This window comes from Vombatus ursinus, unplaced genomic scaffold (assembly GCF_900497805.2).
Source record: "Vombatus ursinus unplaced genomic scaffold, bare-nosed wombat genome assembly UNPS02014792.1, whole genome shotgun sequence".
Classification (NCBI taxonomy): Eukaryota; Metazoa; Chordata; class Mammalia; order Diprotodontia; family Vombatidae; genus Vombatus; species Vombatus ursinus.
In genome coordinates, this window is record NW_020954570.1 from 14,354,101 (window position 1) to 14,373,819 (window position 19,719).

At 37.2% G+C, this 19,719-nt stretch overlaps 1 protein-coding gene across 1 annotated transcript in view; it reads left to right on the forward strand.

The window, feature by feature from the left end:
• The window catches only part of SLCO4C1 (solute carrier organic anion transporter family member 4C1), a 105,453-nt gene that overhangs the window by 76,780 nt on the left and 8,954 nt on the right, over positions 1–19,719 (forward strand). Inside the window, exons 10-11 of the mRNA XM_027869220.1 lie at positions 16,936–17,126; positions 18,943–19,007. Of these exons, the coding sequence (XP_027725021.1) occupies positions 16,936–17,126; positions 18,943–19,007 (256 nt within the window). The remainder of the gene's footprint in view (positions 1–16,935; positions 17,127–18,942; positions 19,008–19,719) is intronic.

Consider the following 19,719-nt stretch of genomic DNA (forward strand, 5'->3'; position numbering starts at 1 on the left):
AATCTAATTAAAAAAAATTTATCATGAGAGGAAAAGGAACCAATTTAAAAGAATTGTAAGTCAAAATAAAGCACTATATCCATCCTCCAAAGTCACAACACACTCAACAACTAGTCAGCAAGATTTGGAACAATTTCCTCAGAGGACAGCAAGAGCTCAGTTCTTACTTAACTGGATCTTTTTATACAGTCAATTTCCCTACCTCAAAGAACCAGACTAGCACCAACCACTAGGGCTACCATCTTTCCATTCTATAATTCAGTTTGTGAACCAATGAGTGGGTCTGTCAAGGAAGGGAAGGTGAGGGAGTGGGAACAAAGTTGGAGGCTCTAGCTGTAGAACCAGCAATGGCACTCTACTGCTAGCAACAGTATGGTAGCTTTAGCAGCCCCTCCCCATTTTTGGCCCTATGCACCCCACACATCCCTGACAGAGTCACTGAAAGCAGCAGCAAGATGTCTGTGGAAGTAGTAGTGCAAATAAAATTCCTACATATCCCACCCCTTAGGTGGTAAGGATCCACAATTTTTCTTGAGGGCCTTCTATCACTAAGACAATTCTAGTAAGTAGAAAAGAAGCTAATACAAAAAAATTAAAATCTTAAAAGAATACAAACACACTTCTTTAAAAAGTGAGGATATAAAAGCAGAAGCAATAGTTTGAGGTGAAAGTTATGAAAATGGTCAGGAGTAAAGACTGGGATTATCATGTTTATCAACTAAAAGACAACATCTTTAACAATATCACCAGTCCGTGTCAGAGGTCTGGGTCATCTTTAGAAAGACAGCTAAGAGGTTATAGATCTCTTTCATACACTATGTCCCAGAACTCAAGTTGCAACCAGGGTACACTCTACATATCACTATCCATTCACTGTTCCCTGGTTCACTAAGCAGACTTCACCCCCCTGTCCACCCACCCCCCAATCCCCTTCAGGAGGATTGTACCAAACCATATAAATATTAAATGATAAATGTAGATCGATAAAAATTTATAAAAAAATAACAAGCAACTGGTGAGAAGGTTTATGGGAGGGAATGTACAAGAGTAAAACAGGGTAAATTGTCCTAGTTATGTTGTGATATGCACCAATGTGAGAAGAAATTCCCACACTGATTAGATCGTAGGTTCACTGAAGTATTGAGGAAGCATAAGAAGCAAATGTAATAATAATAATATAAACTATTTACAAAATACTTTACATTTTACAAAGCACATTCCATAAAACAACTCTGTAAATTTCACTTAAAATTGAAGATCACCCAAAAGACAGTTGAGGGGTATGAGTAGAGTAGCTTTCACATATTACAAATAAGGAGTTCCTCAGGAGAAGTGTAAAAATCATTTACTGAGAAATATGAGCAGAATGAAAAAGATAAGTCTCAGTGAGAACAAAGGAGATGCAATCTACATATTCCATTTTTATCCAATGCAGTATCAAGAAATCTAGAAGATGGATCCCAGTATCTTTGGTGGACTCCCATATGGAGTATTTGCAGGAAGACAGAAAAGATTTGCACAGGATGGGCAGGAATAGATGACTTACAGTCTGTACCCATGGAGAGAGTACCCATCATATATTTCTTGAACTAAAGTTACACATGTTAAAAATCAGTAATGGAATGAATTAGTTACATGCAATGCAAAGAACAGTGAGAGACTTATACATTATAGATGTAATACACATATTACAGAAAATTAGTGAGATAATTAAAAACTACAAGTTACACCATAAGTGGTATAGATATATAACCATCATTTTATTTTGGTAAGATATGCTGATACTCTTTATAAGAAAGGTTGAATTTGGTAAAATTCCTCACAAAAAATAAGGAAATCTTGAAAGAAAAAGTAAGAGCCTAACCTCTCATTTGAAGGGAAGAAAGTTGAACAACTAGAAACTGAATTACTGCAACAATATATAGATTTTAAACTCCAAGTAATTTCATAAAAATACTAGGCAATTTTAAGCAGAATTTAACCTGCAGCTAGAGGAATAAGACCTGAACTTTAGTATGAAATTGAAAGGAAACAAAAGCATCTTCAAGAATGACAGCTTTAATGACAGAGAGAGGATCGAAGGTTTCAATTTGGAGAGTGAGGTTCATTAGCACTACACTGTTAAAACTAGACTTGAGAAGATGATGTAGTTTCAATAACAGGTGAAACTACCCTAAGGGCACACTGAAAGACATTTACTCTGTGAGATGACCTTTAATTCTTTTTGTCAACATTTGAACAAAAGAAGGAATATCAAAGAACAAAATTACATAATCTATGAATCCAGCTTGATTAAGGACAAGCTGCTCTAGGTAGATGGAAATAATCCAGAGAGGTGTGATGTTTCTTTTTTTTTTTAAATTAATTAATTTATTTTTAGTTTTCAACATTCACTTCCACATTTTCTCCCCATCTCTTCCCTCCCTCCACCCCAAGATGGTGTACATTCTGGCAAACTTCAATATTACCTTATTTTATTTTATTTTATTTTTAGGCAACTGGGGTTAAGTGACTTGCCCAGGGTCACATAGCAAGTAAGTGTCAAGTGTTTGGTCTGAGGCCAGATTTGAACTCAGGTTCTCCTGACTTCAGGGTCAGTGCTCTATCCACTGCGCCACCTAGCTGCCCCATGATGGTGTACATTCTGAATACCCCTTCCCCCAATCTGCTCTTCTTTCTATCCCCCCCCCTTCTTTTATCCCCTTCCCCTTCCCCTTCTATTTTCCTGTAGGGTAAGACAGATTTCTATACCCCATTGCCTGTGTGTCTTATTTCCCAGTTATATGTAAAAACAATTTTAAACATCAGTTTTTAAAACTTTGAGTTCCAAATTCTCTTCCTTCGTCCCTCCCCACCCACCTTCATTGAGAAGGCAAGCAATTTGATATAGGTTATATATGTGTAGTCATGCAAAAACACTTCCATAATAGTCATTTGTTGGCTATTATGCAAGCTGTGAAAGACTAGCTATATTTCCCTCCATCCTATCTTGCCCCTTGTTTATTCTGTTCTCTCCTTTGGCCCTGTCCCTCCTCAAAAGTGTTTGCTTCTGATTACTCCCTCCCTCCATCTGCTCTCCTTTCCATCACCCTTCCCCTACTCTTATTCCCTTCTCCTTCTACTTTCCTGTAGGGTAAGATAGATTTCCATATCCAATTGAGGGTATATGTTATTCCCTCCTTAAGCCAGATCCATTGAGTGTAAAGTTCACTTATTCCCTCTCACCTCCCCCCTCTTCCCCTCCATTGTAAAAGCTTTTATTTGCCTCTTTTATATGAGATAATGACCCCATTCTACCTCTCTCTTTTCCCTTCTCCCAGTACATCCCTCTTACACCCCTTAATTTTATTTTTTAGATATCCTCCCTTCATATTCTATTCACCCTGTAAGCTCTGTCTATATTTATATTTTTTCCAACTACCCTAATACTGAGAAAGGTCTCATGAGTTACAAATATCATCTTTCCATATAGGAATGTAAACAGTTCAATTTTAATAAGTCTCTTATGATTTCTCTTTCCTGTTTACCTTTTCATGCTTCTCTTGAATCTTGTAATTGAAAGTCAATTTTTTTATTTAGCTCTGTTTTTTTTCTCAAGAATGCATTAAATGGGGCAGCTAGGTGGTGCAGTGGATAGAGCACCAGCCCTGGAGTCAGGAGGACTTGAGTTCAAATCCAGTCTCAGACACATGATACTTACTAGCTGTGTGACCTTGGGCAGGTTACTTAACCTGATTGCCTCACCAAAAAAAAAGAAAAAGAAAAAGAAAAAAGAATGCATTAAATTCCTCTACATCATTGAATGTCAAATTTCCCCCATCATTGATTACATTTAGTTTTGCTGGGTAAGAGATTCTTGGTTTTAATCCTAGTTCCTTTGACCTCTGGAATATATATTCTAAGCCCTCTGATCCCTTAATGTAGAAGCTGCTAAATCTTGTGTTATCCTGATTGTGTGTCCACAATACTTGAATTATTTCTTTCTGGCTGCTTGCAATATTTTCTCCTTTACCCGGGAACTCTGAAATTTGGCTATAAAATTCCTGGGAGTTTTCCTTTTGGGAATCTCTTTCAGGAGGTGATCTGTGGATTCTTTTCATTTCTATTTTACTCTCTGGTTCTAGAATATCAGGGCAGTTTTCCTTGATAATTTCTTGAAAGATGATGTCTAGGCTCTTTTTTTGATCATGGTTTTCAGGTAGTTCTCCTGGATCTCTTTTCCAGGTCAGTTGTTTTTCCAATGAGATAGTTCACATTGTCTTCTATTTTTTTCATTCTTTTGGTTTTGTTTTATAATTTCTTGATTTCTCATAGAGTCATTAGCTTCCATGTGCTCCATTCCAATTTTTAAGGAATTGTTTTCTTCAGTGAGCTTTTAGACCTCCTTTTTCATTTGGCCAATTCTGCTTTTTAAGGCATTCTCCTAATTGGCTTTTTGGGCTTCTTTTGCCATTTGGTCTAGTCTATTTTTAAAGTTGTTATTTTCTTCAGCATTTTTTTGGGTCTCCTTTAGCAAGCTGTTGATTCGTTTTTCATGATTTTCTTGCATCACTCTTATTTCTCTTCCTAGTTTTTTCTTCTACTTCTCTTACTTGATTTTCAAAACCCTTTTTGAGCTCTTCCATGGCCTGAGATCAATTCATATTTTTCTTGGAGGCTTTGGAGGTAGGAACTTTGACTTTGTTGTCTTCTTCTGGTTGTATGTTTTGATCTTCCTTGTCACCAAAGTAAGTTTCTGTGGTCTGAGTTTTATTCCATGTTTGCTCATTTTCCCAGCCAATTACTTGACTTTTTAACTCTTTATTAAGATGGGGCTCTGCTTCCACTTTGGAGGGTGTACTGTCCCAAGATTCAGGGGTTTTGTGCAGCTGTTTTCAGAGATATTTCTAGTGACCTGTAAGTTTTCAGTTCTTCCAAGGTGGTATGATCTAAGGAGAAGTGTATACTCCTTTCCTGACCTTTACTCTGGTCTGTGGGTGACCACAAGCACCCTTTTATGCCCTGGAACTATGAGGAGGGTTCTCTCTCTACTGCTGCCACAAACTCTGCTATGCCTGTGCCCCTCCTTGCCCAAGGACTGCCACTCAGGACTGAGACCCAGATCCAAGTATGGGCAAAGCAACAGCATTCTGCCTCAGTGCCAGCAAAGAGACCCTTGTAATCTCCTTCTGGTCAGTTGTTTGATCTGCTTACCATCTGTGGGCTGAGAGCTCCAGAAGCAGTCATTACCGCTGTTGCTGCCACTGCTTCCATTGCTGCCTCTCTGGGGCTATGCTGGGGTTTGGACTGGACTGTGATCTTCTCTTATCCAGGTCAGACAGACCTTTCCTATTGACCTTCTAAGTTGTCTTTGGCATTTGTGGGTTGAGAAGTTTGGAAACTGCCACAGCTTCTCGTGATTCAGTCTCCTGAGACCTGCTTTGGCTGCGCTGAAGCCCAGTCTGTGCTGGCATGTCTTGTGTGCTGGACTGCACTCCTCTTTCTGTGCGGTGCAACAGACCTTTCATGTCGACCTTCGAGGTTGTCTTGGGCTGGAAATTTGTTTCACTCTGTCTTTTTGTGGGTTTTGCTACTCTAGAATTTGTTTAGAGTCATTTTTTACTGGTATTTGGAGGGGTTTGGGGGAGAGCAGAAGCGAGTCCTTGTCTTTACTCTGCCATCTTGGCTCTACCCCCCAGGTGTGATGTTTCTTGAAGAAACTGCTTATAAAAGTTTCCGATTGGCTGCAGGCAGAAAGAATTTCAAAACCTTGTAGCCTCAACTAAAAAGTCAACAGCTCAGAAATTATGGGCAGAGTTTACAAAAGCAGCTACTAAATTGAATTAAATTTTATGTTAATTGCTGACTATATGTAAAGTTATTTTGGCTAGTCATTGAATATATAGAAGTACAAAATATTTGAGATGGGAGGTACTGGAGAGGTTCTATAGTGTAGCCCATTCCCAACTAGGAGTGCCTCACCCCTACAATAATACTCTACAAGTTATTATCTAGCCTTCTCTTGAAAATCTCTATTGAGGGAGAACCCATTACACCCACAGGGAAGCCCATACCACTTTTGAACAGCTGTAATTGTTAGAATTTTTTTCTTTATATAGTGCCCAAATTTGCCTCTGAAAATTCTATCCATTTACTCCTAGTATTAGTCAAGTGGGGGATGGGGGAAGTGGAAGTCTAATCCTTTTCTATGTGGCAGTTGTTCAAATACTTAACTATATAGTTGTTATCTCCTCACTCTCCTTCCCTTTCTTTAAGTTAATCAGACAAAGATGAAATGTAATAATAAACAATTTACATTTATACAGAACTTTTAAGTTGACCAATTGCTATACATATGTAGGAGGAGGGGGCTGATAGATTCAATCAACCAAATCACATCATCCCACTTAAAGAAATAGATATTTTTGTTTGATAAGACCACACATCAATTAAATCTCAATCAGTTATAGATTGACCAGGTGTGGACAAAGCTTGTACATCTCCATTCAATCAATGAATTTCAACCAAATGTGATAGGGAGTCTCTTTGGATTGAGAGTTGGATACTTTCTGTAGGGCTCCTATAGAGGAGCGGATTCAAGCATCTCTCAGCATAAAGGACACCTAGCCAAGTTCCTAATTTGTAATATGGGGGAAGGAGAAAAGCCTTGGTTTTGGCTTCAGTGATCCCCCTTCCCCTGTACTTTGGCTTCGGGAGGACCGTGTGGAATTCAAAGGTTTCAGAGGATTTTAGACTTCTTGCCATTCCCTAGTAGTATTTCCAGGATTTCTGACGGCAGTTATCAGCATTAAGAGTCAGGGACAGGCTGGATAAAATGAGTACAGGCAGATTTAAGGCTCTACAAAAAGTCTTGCAAAGAAAACCACACCATACCTGAGAGGAACATTTTAAGAACTCCAGCAAAAGGACCTTCAGGAGCTGTGAGTTACCCTCTTTGTGACATGTACCCTATGTTTGAGTACATTTTCCCCTGGGTTCTGTATGTATTTATGAGGGATTGTTGTCACAGACTTTTTGTGTACTTACTATAACACTGTAGTTAATACTTTTTTAAAAGCTAATTACATCTGACTAAATATTAACCACTTATCGTGAGGGGAAGTTTTAACATTATTAAGATACTCCAAACCCATCATATTATAGCTGTCCTCTGGGTTCCCAGCCTGTCAGTGTGAGTAGACATTGGGAGAGTAGCTTTTAGATTATGTGTTGCACACATTAGTGATAGGCACTATAGGGATTACTATGCATTTCATAGATGCAGAAATTGAGTGATCATCAGGATTTTTAGTGACATACTTATGGTTATAGAGCTAGTAAGTGTCAGAAAGTCAGGATCTGAGCCCAGGTCTTACTAATTCCAAGTCTAGTATGATGGCACACTGCCTCTTACGATAACCCCTTCCTTCAAAGAGCTTAAATTCAGAGTTTGGGTGTGAGAGATATGCACAGGTAAGTATAATTAGGGGCAAAGGAGAGATCAATCTAGAGTTGTAGGAAAATTTAAGGAGGAAGAGAACCATTTCAGCAAAATTTTCAGCAAAATACAGTCCAAGTAGGGAAGGTTTTACAGCTTTCTGGCCACCTTTATCACAGGCCTCGTTGATCCAGCCTTCACTTGTTGTCTGGTATTCATGGCTCCTATTAAGGAGCCCTGGACTTCTGTAATTGTTGAGAGTTTTCCATATCTTGACCCAGACCCACTACACCACTTTCTAGTCATCCTTATGCCAGGCTACTTTGCACAGGTACTCTTCCTGCCACCCCTTTCTATCCATATCTAGGAATAGTATTTAAAATGAACACTAGCTTGCATAGAAAAGACATGTTAGTCAAATGTCCTATGACTCTACTTACCATCTCTGAGACTACAAAATACCCCCTCAGTAGGCAATGCTATCATATTTGTGTTGTCTTACTAGGAAGCAAGTTCATTGACAGGAGAGATTGTCTTGATTTTTTTATTTGTTTTCCTAGTGCTTAACACAGTGCCTGGCCCATAGATGGCACTGAATTTTTTTTTTTTCATTCATTCATTGAGGAGGTGGCACCTAAGATGAGTCTTCAGGAGAATTTTAAGAGTCAGGAGAGAAATGTAGATACTAGGAGATACCTCACTCAAATACACAAAGAGAAAAACTCAAGCAACTGAAATTGCTGATAATTTATTCTAATTTTGGTACTGGATTTCCCTATCTTGCCTAGGCTGGAATGGCAGTGGCTACTCACAGGCCTGATCCCATTGCTCATTGGCAATTGGCTATGAACAGCTCTGTTTCTAACCTGGAGCAGTTTAACCCTCTGTAGGGTGGCCTCATGCTCCTGCATACTTACCATGTTCATACCAGACTTAGCATGAAACACCCACTTAGTTTTAGCTTAAGTCCTATAGGTAAGGACAGCTCCAGCTCAAGTGATCCACCAGCTTCAGCCTTCTTAGTAGCGGGGATCGGCATATACTACTGCCGTGCCCCAATTATAACCTTTTATAATACAGAGAGGATTTTGTTCTTAGGTTATCAGGGGAAATTTTTTTTTTTAAAAGGAAAAAAAAAAGAGGGCATATCCCAAAGAAAGAACAACCTATTTTGATATAGGTGGAAAAATCCAAAAGATTCTTGAGTTCCTCATTTTATGGAGAAAACTTATTTGTGGACAGAGATAATTTTCATGTTTTCACATTTCAGTTATCCTAAAGTACAACATACCTCAAGAGCCAAAAATCAACCAGCCTATCCACAGTGTCCAATAAATGAAAGAAACTGCTCTTTTAAAAATCATGCTGTAGTTTGTCTAGAATTAGTGATTTATCTTGTATAGATTATTTCAGTGTTAACATCAGATGACAGTCATTGCTATACTTTGCTAATTGGAGATGATGTGGCAAATGACAGTTTTTAAAAAGTCTTTGAAGATATGTCAGAGTGGAGAAGAGAGGTCACCAAACTTGAGCCCTGCTACCTCTGCCCCTTATTGGGGAAGGTTTTTGTAAAGTGGTGATATGTATCTCTAAATAAATATAATGTGCTTCTCTTACATCTGTGCCAAGGAAAATACATGTAATCTCCCTGAAGTTGACTGGATCAATAGCCCCTGACAACCTTTGTTGATGCCCAGAGAATAACTAAGGACTTTTGCATGTTTGTGAGCATGTGCATGTATAGTTTTTTTTTTCATTTAGCTTGTGATACTTTTTGGGTTATTGTCTTCCCTTGATAGGTGATGTAGTACCCATTGAAGTTTAAGACGGTTAAGGGTATCATGATCATAGCTTATTTACCCTAATACGAAAGATTTAATGCTATCCTGCAAAGAATGTTCAAGACATATGTTGATAAGTAGTCAGGTGTTTGGAATGATGAATGATCTTATCTGCTTTTTACGTGTACCACAGAGTTGTCACTATTTGAAATCATGACTAGGAGGATGGTTAATGGTCCATTATGTTTAATTGCAGAATCCTAGGAAGAGAGATTATCATAGTTCCAAACCTTAGTGGGGAACAACATATAAATCTGGAGAAAACTGAATAAAATGTGTATTATAGTACAAGAGCATATAGCCAAAGCCAAAGAGACTTATAAATAACAATGAAATCGTTTACATTTGAAGTAGGCATTAATGGAATAGAATTTCTGCTTCTGCAGAGAGATAAATATAAGTACTCTGTGTGCATCTGTCTGTCTATCTATCTACCTACAAAAGTACCATTTTATTTAGGGACAAGTTAAATGAACTCCTGGGAGACTTCGTTTTTTTTTTTAATATATAGCATATATCTATGTTTAATGTTTTATTTTTCCCAATTATGTGTAAAAACAACTTTTAACATTTCTTCTTTAAAATTTTGAGTTTCAAATTCTATCTCTCCCCTCCCATCTCACTGAGATGGCAAACAATCGAATATAGGTTATACATATGCGGTCATGCAAAGCATGTTGTGAAAGAAAACACAGACCAAAAAAAAAAACCACAAACAAACAAGAAGCATAAAGAAAGTTTAAAAAAAGTATACTTTCATTTGTATTCAGACACTATCACTGCTTTCTCTGGAGATAGATAGCATTTTTCATCATAAGTCCTTCAGAATTGTCTTGGATCATTGCATTGCTGAGAATAGGTAAATCATCCATACTTGATCATTGTACAATATTGCTATTACTGTTTACAATAATCTCCTGGTTCTGTTCATTTCACTTTGTGTCAGCTCATGCAGGTCTTTCCAGGTTTTTCTTAGAGCATCCTGCTTGTCATTTTCTTATAATATCCTATCACAATCATATACCATAACTTGTTCAGCCATTCCCTAATTGATGGGCATGTCCTCAATTTCCAATTCTCTGCCACTATGAAAAGAGCTGCTATAAATATTTTTGTACATATAAGTCTTTTTTTTTAACCTTTTTTTTTTAAATTTCTTGGATATAGACCTGGTAGTGGTATTGCTGAGTCAAAGGGAATGCCTATGTTGATGTCTGAGTTAACATGGAAATTCACTTAGTACCACTCAAGAAAGTGTTCCCCTGCCCACCAGTCAGTAATTTCCTCTCCCTAGGAAGCCAGGGCTTTTAAACTTTTAAATCTGGTGGAGAAGAAACTAAATATTTAGCACTTTAAAGACCTCTGCTGAAGGACTGTTCCCTTTTTCAATGAGGATTGGGTAATTATGCAGCAGATGTCACCTCTCCCCTATTGTCAGAAATAAATTATCTCCCAACAGTAGTAATCACCTAATCACCTGATCACGTAAATACTACCAGGGAAATCGTCTAATGACCACTGGGTACTATGCTGGCAGCAATATAGTGGGGTTTTAATCAATTTTGCAGTACGATACAGTGAATAAAGGACTGCAATGAACCTGTCTGCACTTTTTTCTCTCTCTGATGCCTTCCTCTACTAGAAATGAGGGCTATTGTGGGTGCTTAGCTGCCCATACATCAAAGTGTCATTAATTCTGGCTTGTTTATTCACTGGCTATATGGGGTTACTAGAGCAACCCAAGGGGTTCTGGCCAAACTGGTCAGAGCATAGATTTCTCTTCCTATCCTTTCTGTACAGAACTGCCTTCTGCTTTCCAATCAGCTCTATTAGAGAGATCTCTTAAACTCACTAGACTCCAGCTAATGATGTCCATTTTAGGATTGCTATTTGTTTCCCTATGTTCAAGGAAAGAGATAAGAAAACAGAAGAGGTGACCAGAGACTCATCTAGGCCAATACATATGTTCTAGTATACATACATAAATAATCAGTATTTCTACTGTTGTTGGGGAGGGCATCTAGGAGGGTACCCATCTGCTGCTCAATCTTCTGGAGATCCTCACTGACCCCTCTTTGTGAGGAAAGAGGGAGAGAGGAAGAGAGACAGAGAGAGAGCAGAGAACAGATGGGAACAAAGTGAGAGTTATATGCCATACATTTCAGAGTGAAAACAGAAAAATGTTTCCTTTTAAGTTGGGGTTCATAAATCCTTTTTTTTTTATTGTCATGACTCTTTTGGCAGTTTGAACCTATGAATCGTTTTTTCAGAAAAATGTTTTTAAAGATATGAAATTAAATAAGTACCACTACAAAAGAAACCAATTATATTGAATTACATCTATTAAAATGCTTTAAAAAAATTAGGCTTATAGACCTGGTTTAATAAACCCCTATTTTAAACTACACGATACTACTGTATTCCAATGGGGCAAGTTGTTAGAGGGGGACCAAGCAATTACCTGGTGTTTGCTTCATCATCTTAAAGCACTAAGTCCTTTAGTTCTAAGTGTCACATATTGCTCAAAGTTCTATGAACCATAGAGAGAAGTTTGTCCACATTATATTTTCCCCACTATCCTTAGCAAATCGACTTTTGGAATATTTTTCCATATCCCTTAATTTTGAAAAAATTCCCTCGGTCTAGAAACACGGCAACCACTGGTACAAAGCTCTGATGTGAGGGCATCTGATCACCAAAGATTCCCTTTCATCCTCATTGTCCTTCCTCAGCTTCAACCACAGGGTCAATGAAAGCCATCATTCTGCCAACCAATGCTAAATGCTCTGGGCTCGGATTGACTCCAGTGGGTTTGCTTGATCAAGTTCAGAATTGAAATAAAATTAGACCATCTAACATTTAGCAATAGGTTTACTCAAAACAACATGGGAAGTGCATTAACAAGAATATAGCATTAATTCAGATGGGCACCTCCCCCGCTACAGCTCTATACCTGTTCAGAAGCGTGTTTCAAGTTTGAAAAAACCCCTGACTCCTCATCTAGGCTTTTGTATTCAGATAATGAGGATGCTTTGTCAATTTTTCAAGTCTTAGTCCCTTGGACCAATTAAGTCTCAAGGACAATTTTATTATCTTTTATGCAAAAGCTAGGAGCAGGAGCTTTTCAGATTTTTCTCTTAACAGGAGTCTTATACATATACATAAAATGATAGAAAAATTAAGATAGTTTAAGAACATTTTTTGCTGTGTTAAAAGTTGTACTGTGCTTAAGAAATTTGTAGACATATCTGAAATTAAGCCTAGTAACATAGAGCCTAGGATTATCACCTTAGGATAGCATCATCAAAGACCTATTAAGAGACCTCAAAAGAGAGGTTGTGGAGATTTTTAAGCAAGAAATGGTCAGGCCTTTTGTTTGCTTTTATTTATTTGCCAGTTGAACTTATCCTTTCTAGAAGCAGTGGTAGTGTTGATCTGATTACTGTTCCCATAACAGGAGGTATAAAGGGAGAAAAAGGAGTATGCATACAGTGAAAGGTCAGATGGCAAGTTGGCCTGAGTGAACTGTTGGATAGAAGTGTGATCTGGTCTGATTCTTGGTAGGTATAGTGGGTTGGGTAAGTTTGTACTCTGTAATCAAGCCAGGATGGCAGCAGCAAGCTCTGGAGTAGTGAATGGTACTTGAACATTTGAGAGTTGATGATATCCCATAAAAAAGGAAGGAAAGGATCTCCTCTACTACCAAGAGGTAAAGAGCCAAGAGGTAAAACTAAGTAAGGAAAGGAGTAGTTAGACAGGTAAGAGGAGAATCAGGAAGGAGTGTCAGTTAAGTAGAGGGAGGAGGAAGCATTTAGGGAAATGCCATTTGTGGAGAAGGGACCAAAAGTAGTTGAAAGGACAAGTAGGATAGGACTGATAAATGTCAAACTGATGCAGATCCTTGGCATGTGTCATGTCTCAACTGTGCAGCCTTATCTTTTAAAAGTCCCTATGCAACTGAGCAGACAAGGGATGGCAAAGTGTCCTCTAGATTTACTATGACTGAACCTCTGCAGTTTTTGTAGCAGACTGTCCTACAGTTAGACCCATAAGTAGGTGATCCCCAGTGTGTTATCAGTTCACTCTCAAAACCATATTTTTGGCTTTTTTTCTTGATAAGAAAAAAGTGTGATATCTATTCTCCCGTCCTCTACTTCTCACCCCAAGTCAATCAATCAATCAATCGATCAACATTTATTAAGTGCTTAGTATATGCCAGGCACTGGTGCTAAACACTGGATTCCAAAAGAGAAGAAAGCAAGAGTTCAACCTATTACTAATGGGTAAGGATTTAATAGTTCTGACTGATCTTAACCCAACCCTAGCCATAGCGTATACAAGGAAGTATAGTATCAGAATCAGGAGATGTGGGTTTCAGTTCTGTCTCTGATACTTTCAAGTCCCAGCTTCTCAGGGGCCCAGGCAACTCTCTAAGACAGATTATGAAGGAGTTGTTTTATACATGTAGGGAGGATTTTGAAAGGATTAAATTATACATTTCATATAAAGATAGTTAGAATGAACCTGTGATTTCACAGGTATGGGGAAAGGTGAGGAAACTCCCTCTAACAACCACTGGCACCAATGTGATGAAATCTAGCCAAGTTGTCAAGTGATTACAGGCTCATGCCTACTGAGAAATATTGTATATTTGTGTTCATACCATCTCTTCAACTTAGGGAATTGTTCAAGTAGTGAGCCTTGAGTTGACTTGCACAGGATGGCACAGTCAATGAGTGTCAGAGGCCAGGTCCTTCTGCCGTTGAGACAGCAGTCTAACTGTTACACCAGTCTTCCTCTCTGCGTGAAAAGCAAGTTTGGGATGAAATAAGATAGAATTAGATAAGATGGAAAAGAGGAACAGAATCAAAATGGCATAAATTTGCATTTTGCACTTATTAATTTAAATAGACAAGTGCACCTCTACCTTCAAGAAAAAAACAATACTCATGACACTTGAAGGGTTAATAATATTTTAGGTTTCATTGTTGGTAATTTACCAATGCCAACGTGCTAATTGCCATTTTAATCAGTGGGTAGTTTTTTTTTTTAAGTGAAATCTTAAGCTAGCAATTTTTTTCCTTTTGGAAAATCCAGCCAGTCTAATGAAGAATGGTTTAATCATATAGTTTTCCATCCAGTATTTCTACTGTGGAATCAGTCTCTGCAAACTAATTTTATACTAGTTGTAGTGAACTAGAGGGTGACCACTATTTCCTTCTGTTTTATGAGAATTGTAAAGAAGGCTTTGATTTGGTGTATCTCAACTTTTTCCGTTTAAAATGTACAAAAAAAAAGAATTTTCTCAGTGCTATTTTATTTTATCATGACATAGTATTTCTCAATAGTCTTGAGCCTGATTATAACTGCTTAGACACTTGGCTAGATCTTATCACATTAGTGCCCCCTGAGTGAGTGGTTGGGCAAACATATTAGTAGTAACAAAATGTCTTTATTAAAGGAACGCAGGCTTGACTTAAAACAAACATAAAAATCCCTTTTCTTTGAAGTCACAAAATCAGCACTTCTTTATGTTTTCCTGAAATGTTTTCTCACTTTAATGACATCTTTAAAGTTTAAAAAGAATTGGGGCTGTTGGTGAGGTTGTGATAAGTAGGTTAAAACTTTATACCTCAGTTAAGTAAATCATTGGTCAAATTATATTTCATTTTTTTTTCATTTTATTATGAAATATATAAATAGAACTCAGGATCTGTACCCACAAATCTTCCTATTTCCAACTTTTCTATTACTGTCAAGGCCAGTCCTATTTTCCCAGTTACCCAGCTTTACAGCCTCGTTGCCATCCTATTCTCTTAACTCACATTTCACCCCACCTATACAATATGTTGTTAAATCTTGCCTTTAAAAAAAAAACAACACTTTTATGATCTCTCTCGTATGTCCTTCTCTGTCCACCCACACAGCCACTGTCTTCACATAGGCTGTCAGCATTTCTCACTTTTAGTTTTCCAATAGTTTTCATGTTGCTATAATTCAGTCATTCTAGCCTTGTTGTTGTTTGTCACATGTGATCAACAGTATCAAACTTTGTAGAAAGGTCAAGAATGATAAGGATCAAGAAAAGATAATTAGATTTGGCAATTAAGAAATTATTGGTAATTTTAGATAGAGCAATTTCACTTGAATCATAACATAGAAATCCAAATTGTAGAGAGTTTGGAAGAGGGTAAGAAAAGTGGACATGCTTAATGTATATGGCTTTCTCAAGGAGTTTAGTTGAGAAAGGGAGCTATAGCATGATAGCTAGCATGGGATGCTATGTGATCAAGTTAGGTTTTTTTTTTAGAGGGTGGGTGTGCTTACATGAAGATAGATGATTATAAAACATTACATTTCTCCCTACTTAATTTCTTCTTATATTAAGTCCAATTCTCTAGCACATCCAGATCTTTGGGTCCCTGCCTCTTTTCTCCAGCACGTTAGCTGTCCCTCTTAGTTTTGTGTTATCTACAAAATCTGCTAAGCATGCTACGTGTTTACAACATTGATAAAAATGTTAAAGAGCAAAGGGCCAAGAAGCATTCTTTGGGGTGCTTCGCTATTCTTTAAATCTGTCCATTTGGTCATTTCCAAATCCATCTTGGATTTTCTTGTAATTTATATATCTCCTATATTTTTCATGAGATTATTATGAATGTATTTATTAATATATATTGTACTTATCAAATACTTCACTAAAATTTAGGTAAATTGAATTTTAGTTTGGTCATCTAGGTGGCAAAGTTAGAAAGAGCAACAGGCCTGGAGTCAAGAAGACCTGGTTTCAAATGTGTCCTTACCAGCTGTGTGACTTTGAGCAAGTCACTTAACCCCTCTTTTGCCTTAGTTTCCTCATCTGTAAAATAGGGGTAATAATACAACCTACCTCCTAGTGTGGTTGTAAGGATCAAATGAGGTAGTAATTGCAAAGCATTTAGCACAGTGTCTGTCACATAGTAAGTGCTATAAAATGTTAGCTACTAAAATGTTAACCACCACCACCACCTACTACTACTACTACTACTACTACTACTACTACTACTACTACTAAACTATATCTACACATTTTCCTGATCTTCTAGTTTAGCAACTCAGTCAAAAAAAGAAAATAAACACAACCTATTGTTTGGTTTTTTTTTTTAATGAGGCAATAGGGGTTAAGTGACTTGCCCAAGGTCACACAGCTAGTAAGTGTCAAGTGTTTGGTCTGAGGCTGGATTTGAACTCAGGTCCTCCTGACTTTAGGGCCAGTGCTCTATCCACTGCGTAACCTAGCTGCCCCCAACATGACCTATTGTTGAAGAAGCTATAATGCTTCTTTGTAAACCCCATTTATTTTGTTAGATGTCCACTTTATCACAAGTTTAATGATATATTCTAGTATTTTCACAGGAATAAAAATCAAGCTCATAAGCCTATATAGGCTGCAGACTTTATCATTTTTTCTTTCTCTGAAAATTGGTATATTTTCCTTTCTCATACAGTCTTAATATTCTTGTCACTTCTTTTCTAAATGATGAATGATTGATTTGGTATAAAGATGATCTTTCATGTTTATAAGTTACCTGGTCTGTAATTTTTTAAATGCTGCAAATATTTTTAAAAATATATTTTTAATCATCTTTTCAAGTTTTGCATAGCTTTTTTTTTGTTTGTTTACAATATTTACAGGCCTACTACAACTGTTCCTGTGTTGGAAGTACAAAACAAATGATATCTTCTGCAGACAGTTTGAGCTTTGAAGCCAAAGCTGGAAAATGTGAAACCCACTGTACAAATTTGCCTCTATTTCTTGGCTTTTTCTTTGTTACCATTGTTTTTACCTTTATGGCTGGTACTCCTGTTACTGTAGCTATTCTTCGGTATGTATTTTTTCTTCATCTATGCCACCCTGTATGAAGTTTTTCCTGAAAGCTGAAGCCATCTTAATGTTAAATATGTGTATGAGGAAACAAGTGAGTTTGTGTTGCCTAAAATCAGAAGGAAGGAAAAAAAAATGTTGCCCCCATTGCACCTCTACCCCAGCAACTCCCAGAAACAGAAAAGGCATGGGATGACATAAGGGTTGTGCCACACACTCCTTCCCTCCCACCAATCAGCACCCCTTGCTCCTGTCGCTGTCACGCACCTTGGCTAGCTTACCTGCCAAGTCCATGAGTAACATGCAAGATCAGTGCTGGGTCAGCTCTTTGGGTGGATGAGATGGGGTAGGGTGGTGCTTGTAGGGGAGTTATGATAGCAGTGAAGGCAAAAGCTGCTGAACTAGCAATGGCTACTGCTGCCACCTCTATAGTGTATCTCCCACCGTATCTATGGTAAACTAATTACTAATCATCATCAGTTTAAGCCACTTGGAACACAAAGACTAAAATACAATTTCTTCCCTCAAGAAACTTACAGAGAATCAAAGATCCCAAGATAGAACAGATTTTTGAAGGTTACCTAGTCCCATCTCCCTCCCCTTCCCCCACCCCCAACTTCGCAGAGAAATTGAAGCACAATTAGATGAAATGTAATTATTTGCCCAGGGACACATAGATGTGAAAGGCATTGTACTAAAAAAACAGGCCCTCTGACTCCGAATTTTGTATTCTGTCTAGTGCATAACACTGCCTCTTTGTTATTCCTTTCTTTTGTGCCCTCTGAGACCTTACTCTGCTGTGATGCAGTAGAAAGATGACTGGATTTTGAGTCAGAACTCCTGGATTTGAATCTTGGCTCTCTCATTTAATACTTATATAGGTACATGGGTAGGTCATTGGCATTCTTGGCCTCATTTTTCTCATCTCTAAAAAGAGGAGGGAGAGGTGGAAAGAGTGGAGTAGACGACCTTTAGCATCCCCTTTTCCCTCTGAATCTAAAATCTCTTTTATGTGTTCTGGTGATTACTGAAATTCATCTTTCTCATAAATACATTTCTTGGCACTCTAAGGATAATTGCTTGTCGTACACTTTAACACACAGGGCTCTTTGGCTCCCCATTGCCCCTTTAGATGCTCCTTCTGCCATCATCACACAGTATCCAACTCTCAATTTTTAAAATTCACTGTATTCTGTCAGAGGGTAGTAAACATAGTTTAGCTTTTTTTTTTGAAACTCGATATCTGATTTAGTCTTTTGGATAATTTTTAGATTTCAGAGGCTTTTGAATCATGTTACATAATAATGATATAATTGATAGCATTATGAAATCTGAAAATGTTTATAGAATGGAGAAAATTTGAAAGGTAAAATACTCAAAGTAAACAGTCAACATTATCTTAGGTGGAGTCTAAATAAACAATATGGTTAATGTGTTTGCAATTTTTCTTTTTTCGATGATCTCAACAGCTTTTAAGAAATCAGCAATGCTGTTGTCTTATAGAAATAATGGCCACAAAAATAAAATATAGCAATAAATCTGTAAGCTCTTCTAAAAATCGATTTTGTAAGTATAAATTATTAAAAATCTGAATCAAAGAGTAGGCACTAATTTCTTTTATTTTAGTCCAGATGTATAAAAATGGAAATAAATTCACAAGTATTTTGTTCTTTTTAAAAAAATACCCAATTTGAAATGAAGAAAATAATTCCTATGAGTAAAAGTGATGTTGGATTCAAAGAATGATTTTTGTTTACAATACATAATTATTACTTAAAATGTCATTGTAACTATTTACCATTGACAATTATTTTTAGGTGTGTAAATAACCAGCAACGCTCCCTAGCTCTTGGTGTACAGTTTGTTTTGGTCCGATTATTAGGTATGCATGTTTTTAATTCTTTGGAAGGTCACTAGCATGTTAGTTATATTAGTTTACAACTTTCTGAAACACTAAGCAAAAATTAACCAAAGAAGCTACATAGTAAAAATAAATAATTTTGGATGATGAAGGTTTCATATCAAAATTCAAGAGTTAGTTATCTTTCAGGATAGAAAATAGCAGAATATTAGAACAATTTTACCACTAACTAATGAATCTAAAAGTAGTCTAAAACAATTTTGGGAGATGTCCATGTATGTATACCAATATACTATTTTTACAAGATACAGGTAAAGGAAATTTAAGAAAACCGTCTGTGGATTAATTGAATATGATGAAAAAAATTGGCCTTAGGTGACATTTTAAAGCTATTTACATACAATTTTAACTATCCAAGAGCATCAAATGGACTATTTTAATTGCCTTTCTGATAATTCTTTCATTTGTACAATGGTAGCTAAATCTGGGTTGAACAAAAGAGAGTCTTAGTTGTGGGTATGGAAAAAGTAGTTTTTTTTATTTTTAGTCACAGGGTGATGTAGCTGGCTTAGAAGAACTGAGTTCAAGCCCTGCCTCTGGCACCCATTGGCTATATGGCCCTGAGCAAGTCACTTATCCTCTCTGAGTTCTAAACAAATCTCTAAAACTCTTAAACTGGAGGGCAAGTGCTGAACTCCACTGCTAGCGGGAGTTTTGTCAGATGAGAATTCCT